This window comes from Etheostoma cragini, chromosome 16 (genome assembly GCF_013103735.1).
Source record: "Etheostoma cragini isolate CJK2018 chromosome 16, CSU_Ecrag_1.0, whole genome shotgun sequence".
In the NCBI taxonomy this organism is placed as follows: domain Eukaryota; kingdom Metazoa; phylum Chordata; class Actinopteri; order Perciformes; family Percidae; genus Etheostoma; species Etheostoma cragini.
The window spans coordinates 310,983-318,762 of record NC_048422.1 but is presented as its reverse complement, the minus strand read 5'-3'; the positions used below and the strand labels follow the sequence as shown (position 1 = coordinate 318,762).

General features: G+C 45.9%; 1 protein-coding gene across 1 annotated transcript in view; it reads left to right on the top strand.

Moving 5' to 3' along the window:
* Window positions 1-2,632, top strand: part of mvb12ba (multivesicular body subunit 12Ba) — a 10,951-nt gene extending 8,319 nt beyond the window's left edge. The window contains exons 8-10 of the mRNA XM_034896631.1: window positions 351-406; window positions 1,253-1,312; window positions 2,103-2,632. Coding sequence (XP_034752522.1) covers window positions 351-406; window positions 1,253-1,312; window positions 2,103-2,189 — 203 coding nt within the window. The 3' untranslated portion in view covers window positions 2,190-2,632. The remainder of the gene's footprint in view (window positions 1-350; window positions 407-1,252; window positions 1,313-2,102) is intronic.
* The last annotated feature ends 5,148 nt before the right edge of the window (window positions 2,633-7,780 follow it).

The window sequence follows — 7,780 nt, the reverse complement described above, 5'->3', positions numbered from 1 at the left end:
CCCCCCCCCCCCCACAGGGACTGAAATGGGACAATAACACACTTGAGTAATTCAGAACATCAAAGTGTTTAAAATAGCGTGATGAAATTGTTGAATGGATTTAATCATTGAGAAGCATATGACCGACACCAGGAGTTCACCGACTCTTGTTTCCCCCCCCCGGCGGTATTTGGGACATTTGGAAATCTGGTATTTAGAGTTGGCCGACTATTTTTTTAAATGTCCATGCAAAATGGCACAACATGCGTTTTTCAGCCTCAGAAATGGAGACTTTGTCTTTTATATTACAGATCTGGTTTGTGTTACTGTGTTGCTGCTGTTGACCCATTTCTCTGAACTGTCTGTTTCAGCGATGGATGGCGTGCCTTTCATGATCTCTGAGAAGTTTGCCTGTGCCTCGTCTGATGTAAGTTGCCTGTTGAATGTTTGGCTCTTTGGGACAGGTCAGCCTGGTGGCGATTGATCACAGGTTTGATGGGGTTGGGGATGTTTGATAGAACCAGTGTAAAATAATGCTTGACCTGCTTGTCCATCGATAACAGTAAAAAAATGGAGTTGAAGTTCAACTGAGGCTCACACTTGGTCCAGTTGCTGATTAATCGAGCATGAGGTTAGAACGCCAAGACAGAGACAGAGGACGGGGACGGAGGTTAGCACGCCAAGACAGAGACAGAGGACGGGGACGGAGGTTAGAACGCCAAGACAGAGACCGAGGACGGGGACGAAGGTTAGCACGCCAAGACAGAGGACGGGGACGGAGGTTAGAACGCCAAGACAGAGACAGAGGACGGAACGGCGGTTAGAACGCCAACACAGAGACAGAGGACGGGGACGGAGGTTAGAACGCCGAGACAGAGGACGGGGACGGAGGTTAGAAAGCCAACACAGAGGCAGAGGACGGGGACGGAGGTTAGAACGCCGAGACAGAAGACGGGGACGGAGGTTAGAACGCCGAGACAGAGGACGGGGACGGAGGTTAGAACGCCAAGACAGAGGACGGGGACGGAGGTTAGAACGCCAACACAGAGACAAAGGACGGGGACTGACATTTGGCGGAACTGAAACGTTGTTGATAAAGACTATGATCACACTGATGTGTTCCGTGCCGGGTCCAACCAGACCATGTCCTGGCCCACCTCTCTCCCCCGGGCCGGGGCGCGGCCCAGAGCGACCACACTGGTCAAATGAAGCGGCCGGTTTCACCGGGCCCAGTGGGAGTCCGTCCTAACGAAGTGTTTCTGTCCATGTCCAGCTGCAGCAGGTGGATCTGATGGGCATCACCATCAAGTCACTGGCTGAGATTGAGAAAGAGGTGAGTAGACAGATGGAATGAAGTTGGAGTGACTGTAGTTCTGCTAATATTATAAAAATATGTAATATAGGAGATTTCCAATTGAATGCAAATGAAGTTAATTTTCCTAGTTGGACATTGGACTTTGATGTAGATATATTAGGGCTGCACGATGTGAGGGAAATATGCGGTACCGTTGAATATCGGGATAACGATATTACTTGTGATAAATAAACAGATATTGTTGTAGATAATATTTCAGTATTCTGCTAAAATACAACAAACTGCTTGGTGAGTTTGAAACAAATAATTCCAGAACATAGTTTCCATCATTCTTTAATTGAACACATTGAACACATTGAATTGAACATTAAAGGCAGCACTAAAAAAGAAGGAAGGGCAGTTTTCTACTGTTATTTTCTTTCAACTATTACAAAATCTCGGGTTGTCTTGTGTATTTATTGCAACATTTGATTTTGCATGATAATAAAAAACATATTGGACAGCCCTAAGCAATATTGGTATAAAGAAGGAACTTGTAATACACATCAATGATCCGTTAAGTTGATGGATGTGAGGGAGGCTGAGGCGTCTCTAACAGCAGATGATGATTCGGGGCTGTCATGAATCCACATGGCCTTTTATGGTCGTAACATGTTCCTGTACTGACACCCGGGGTCCACCAGAGGCCAGTGTAGTCCTGAGTTGGATTGCATTTTGGGAATCCCAGATGTTTTGCAGATGATTTGATGCGTCCAGTGTAGACAGGGATGCCATAACAAAGGCCTGATGTGTGGCTGTCCTCTGTCAGTATGATTACAGTTTCCGCACGGAGCACAGTGCAGCAGCCCGCCTCCCACCCAGTCCAACCAGGACCTCCCTGAGCTCTGAGGCCTGAGGACGCCGGCCCGCGGAGAGAGCCGAACACCACTACTGAGCACCCTGAGAGGAAGACACTACAACAGCAAATATGTCCTGGTCTCTATGTGTTAGTTGTGCTGATGAATTGTAAAGGAAAGTGAACCACTAAGAGCAGATCAAAGCAGAACCCTGGGGGATTCTGGGTGAAACCACTAGGTCCAACATGGATGGAGTGACCCATTGTTGGACAAAACAGACCTTTCTTGGTCAAGGAAAAGTGAAAGGACTCTCACTCATTAGAATAATGTTTTCCTGAACTATGGTGAAGTGTTGTTGCCAGACACCCCGCCCAGCCTGGAGATGAAGCATGATGGAGGCCGCTCTGACTATCATGCTTCCTTGTTCCAGGCCCAGCTGCTGCTCTTTGATTGGCCAGGCCCAGCACCACAGGGCCAGTCCTCCCAGCTCATTTTAGGAAATGTCATGTTATTTATTTAGCATATCTTGATCTCTAGATGTTACTGTAATATAGCGGTGTGGCTGTGAGTGCTCTCTGTGTTGGATTGTGTGTGTGTGTGTGTTTCCTGTTCCCACAGATGTTCCTCACACACACTGGACCACTGTTCTGTTCCTGTGATCCCTGCTGCCGTCCTGTTGGCCAGTTTAGGGCTGGGTATCACGGTTCATGTTAATGAGCAGCACCAGAACAACACCTTACTAAGAATGAACCCCCCAACCCCCCTGTGTTTGATCTGACCCCCTCCTCCTTCCACATGTAGGGTGAAGCCCAGCGACACACTGGGACTCAGCTGCAGAGAGGTCTCTATGTAACCGGGGTTCTGTGAATTCTGTCTGGCTGCTCTTACTTTAGCTGCTGCAAATGGAAACCATGGAAACGTAGAGCATCTCCTACAGACAGGTCATCATCGGAACAACTCCCGCTCTGTCCAGCCATTGGGAAACGGGACGGTGAAAACAGAAAGGACAAACGAAACAACCCACACAGCATTTATGTTCAGATGTCTTGTTCTTAGAGCACATTGGGTAGGGGGAAAGTGTTGAGCCTACAATGCACGGGGATCCTCTGGAACCATGGCAGCTCTTTATTTCAGCTTCCTGTTCCTTTAGCTTGAATCTGCTTTAGAAGTTGTTTTTAATTAGCAGTTTTATTTTGGACCAAGGACAGTTCTAATGACACCCATGGAACCCTTTGAATCAGGCTGACTTTAAACCACAGTGCATGTTAACCAGCAAGTTTCTTGAATGGAGCCACACAGAGGAGTCAACGTGGAACTGGTTCAGGCAGGCAACAAGCAGTCCTTCAGCATTGGAGGACTTCTGATTTGGGACAGGAACCCTGACCCTCATTGGTGGAAATCTGAACTAAAAGGTGTCTTGTAAAGTTTAATCTTTATACACATACTGTATATTTGACATTTCTGTGATAATGTTTCTTGTTTCTGATGGGCAGCTCTCCCATGTCCAGCTCTAGGGCCACAGCCCTTTGGAGTAAGGTCTGGCTACGCCACAGATGCACTCTGGGATAGGAGAAGAAGAAGCTAAACCTTTCCAGTGTGTAACTTGCGAGCTTGAAGCTTGCTGTTGTTTCCCGAAGAGAACGGAGTTCCCCGTGGAGAGGAATGGGAGAGACGTTCCTCTCTCTGGGAGGAAATGAACTGCCGTTGATCCAGACTACTTAAGGGCAAACATGGATGTGGTTCTTAAAGACTGTCCAGGGCCTCAGCTCCAGGTTTTACACACTGTGTGTAATCTTATCTTTCTTTTTCAGATGTTTTAATGCAATCTCAAACCGTCCTCCATGTGTCATTCATACTCACTGCTGCCTTTCTAGCTGATTTTGCCGTTAAGCTTCTGTCAGTGAACGCAAGCCTTCCTGCAGATGTTCCAGATTAAAGGAGGACACCGCCCTCCCCATCCCAGCCGGCTTTCTTGTAGACGTTAGAGCTCTGTGTGGATGCAGTATTGTGTTGAGCTGTTTTATATCATACCAAGTGTGTCTGCAATACTACCAAGTCATTATAATGCACGGACTAACTTCTTATTTTATATTTTTTGTTTGTCTAATTTATTGGTCATGTCAGTATTGTAGCCATGTTGTGCTAACAGCTGTGAAATGTAACTTGTGAAAGTGTCAGCTGATCTGTGTGCTGTCTGCTAACAACCAATAGCAAGCCTGCTTTCACATGGCTGTTACTCTGCATGGTGACTTGAGGGGTCACGTTTTAATAGGTCAGTTATGTTTGTAGCTTATTGATCCCAGTTTTAGTCTCATAAATAGGTTTTATTTACAAAACTGAATAAACAGCATCAGTTGAATCAGTATTATAAGAAAGTTTTATTAAACAATGATGAACAGAAGTATTGACTTAAAGTTTAATTTATTTGGCAAAGATTGGTGATGTCACCCTAAAGGCTGTCCAGCCTGGCCAGTGGGAATTATTATTTAGATGTGTTTTAAGACTTAGAGTGGGAAACTTAGACGTAGTCATGTTAAGAACTGGGCATCAACAACTGGCTCCAACGTGGAATGGTTTCTTATTGGAGTCGTGAAGATTTGGTTCAAATCCGACCATCGGTTTCTAGTTTTAACACGCGCAAGTGCTGGTTTCCGTAGCGACACCTGTACTTCCAGGAGCTCGTTGTGTTGCAGCCTTGGAGCACAGGAAGCGGCGCTCCAAAGTAACCACCATTGAATCCAAATCAAGTGTTCCTCTTATCTGTGTAAAAAGCATGGGACCCGTTTCCACTCCGTCCCTCAGAGAACCGCAGTCAAAAGGAACAATTGGGATAGATTCAGAATTTTTAAATCGAAGAATTGCCCAGTGCCTAGTCATATTTTCTAATGTCCAGTCAGCATTTAGCAATAGACAACAGTAGAGCCCTAGACTCTGTCTTCAGAAACTAGTGGGCTCTACGTTAACGCTGCCACCAGTCTGGGACTGGCCCCCAACGGGCCCTCGTTAAGAAAGACCCTTGCCACCGTGCTAAACAACTGACGGTTCAAAAAGCAGAAAAAAAGCAGTGTTATATAATGAATAGTGTCATACGATGCAGGGTTTTCCCCAGAAATGGGACAGTGCTGTGGGGGACCAATGTTCTAATGGCAGAAACCTCTTCTACTGGGAATACTGGCACTGATGCCCCCCTGGCTGTGGACACACCCTGTCCACTTTGATCCTCCCCAGCTGGACTCTAGCACCACCTTCAGGAAGAGATTTCCCATTTTCACATAATATTTGCCCATTTAGTCCATTAGTCAATACTTGAGGCCCTCGGATGATTCAGAAATGTAAAACACACCCAGACTATTAATCGGTGAGAGCTTTTAATTAGACGTGTGCAACCAGCACAAGAGGGGAGAGAGAGAGGGGAAAACATGTCAAGAAAGGCAATAAGGGTTAGGGTTCTCAGCCAAAATGATTTCAAATGCCTTGGGGGGGGGGGGGGGGGAACAAATGCTCAACTGCCATTGGAATGGATGGAAGAAAAGGCTCGACCAATGGTCAGCTCCAGGAAAATCAAAGAAGACGTGAAGTTACCCGTGAGTGCTGTTCCGGTCAGAAGACGCTAGCTGAACCACAGCTATCAGCTGTTTTCAGTTCTTACAGTAAATGTTGGAGTTTGTAAAGAAAAATGCAAATAAAGCTTAATATTCCTTTTTCTTCACTTCCTGTAAAGGTAGAACACAGACTTGATCACCTTTGGTCATGTTTGATTTGGAGTTGGATGTGCAGTGTTCACAATGCATTGCTGTTGTGGAATTAAAAGTTATTCTAAGGATTCTGAGCATTATTCACTTAAACACACAGTTATCATTCTGAACACTGTGTGTGTTTTGCAAATAGCCTCGGGTGAACAGACGTGGAAACTGACCAGAAGGCCTCTGTACAAAGGAAAATTAGGATAATTAGATAATAAAATAATGGATATCAAGATACAAACCAGTCTTTGATTAAATATATTCACTTTTGTGTTGGCTGCACGAGTCTAATTGAAGGCTCTCACTAATAACTAGTCTGGGTATATTATACATTTTCTGAATCATCAGAGTGCTTCGAGGATGGAAGTTGTTGAGTTGTGTGTCCCTGATGTTCCTCCATGTCCCAGGAATGGAAGAAAGCATAAGGTTTAGGCAGGAATTGTGAGAAAATGTGTGTTTTGTTCTGGTTTAAGGGAGTCATGTGACCTCTGTGTTTGTCAGACAGATTCAGTCCTGGTCTCAAATGAAAGCCTAAATGGTCCCCTTTCCAACGATACCAAGCACCGTATTATAGAATACTGACAGTATCTCTACCATGAGCCTAAACCCGATACAGACCAGATTATAAAACCAGAATCTAACATAGGGGGTCAGTCACTCGTTCAGAGCAGAACAGAAGGGATTTCTCCCCCACCCCGGCTCTGATATCGGGATTAGTCTAGTACTAGAGGTGTATACCTTGTCAAAAAACAATGATAGCATTTGTCCCCCTGATGATACTGATCAACCCCCCTGGCTCACGGACTGATCCGTCTCCCAGGGGGATCAACCTCTGGACAAATTACAGGGCTTGAAAGGCTCTTATAAAAGCGAACTTGTGTTGTGGTGGAATGAAAGAAAAGCGACGCGTCGAGTACACTTTGATACTTCTCTGTGTTCTAGGAAAGCTTCCACGCCTAAAAGCCTTGGTGGTTGGCTTTCATGGCTTTACATTGGTACACACTGTTGCTGGCTCACTTCTCCTGCAGTGTTTCATGTGTGTGTGTGTGTGTGAATGGTTTACTGAGTCAATTAGCTCTCCAGCAGACACCGAGGAGTGTGTTCTCCTGTTCCTGCCACCGCTGGAGTTTTATAGAGAGGAGCAGACAGCAGACATCTGGAGCTGGAAACTCAGTGTACATTTGGTTTTTATTTTCCATGTGAAGTGCACGCCGTAAGGATCAGGGATGGCTGGTCCAGTCACGTGAGTAGTTTTCCTACGTCAGAAAATAATTCAAATGTCTTTCAGAGAGCAAACATCCTGTGGCTTTGAAGCAACAGTCCCAACGAAAACTGTGTCCCAGCAGGAGTGTTGGTTGGACTTTGGAAAGACAATGAATGCACGTTGTCTCACCGTTCATGTCCTGGGGACATCCCTGCAGTGAGTCCAGAAGGCCGTGGACAGTCTTGTCCTCCGTAGACATGCTCTCCTGCTTGTTGTCTTCACACCACTTGACCTTCTGACTGAACAGCCCATGCCCGGGCCATGCTGCATATTCACAGGTCGTTGCCCAGTTTCCTGCTATTTATGTTCTTATTGGACAATTGTGCAGCACAGTACCTTAACCCTAGCTAGTTTTCCATGACTGCAATCTTTCTCTAACCTTCTCCATAACATTGGTGCCATGCAGGACATACATCAGTACCGTAGAAAGACTTGAACACTGGAGACAAAAACACGTTTGTAATCTGGGGACTGCATTTTAATGTTCCGTCTGGTGATAGAGCTCACTCAGTGTCGGCAAACATCTGCACTCACATGCACTCACACCATGCACTCACACCATGCACTCACACCATGCATTCACACCATGCATTCACACCATGCACTCACATGCACTCACACCATGCACTCACATGCACTCACA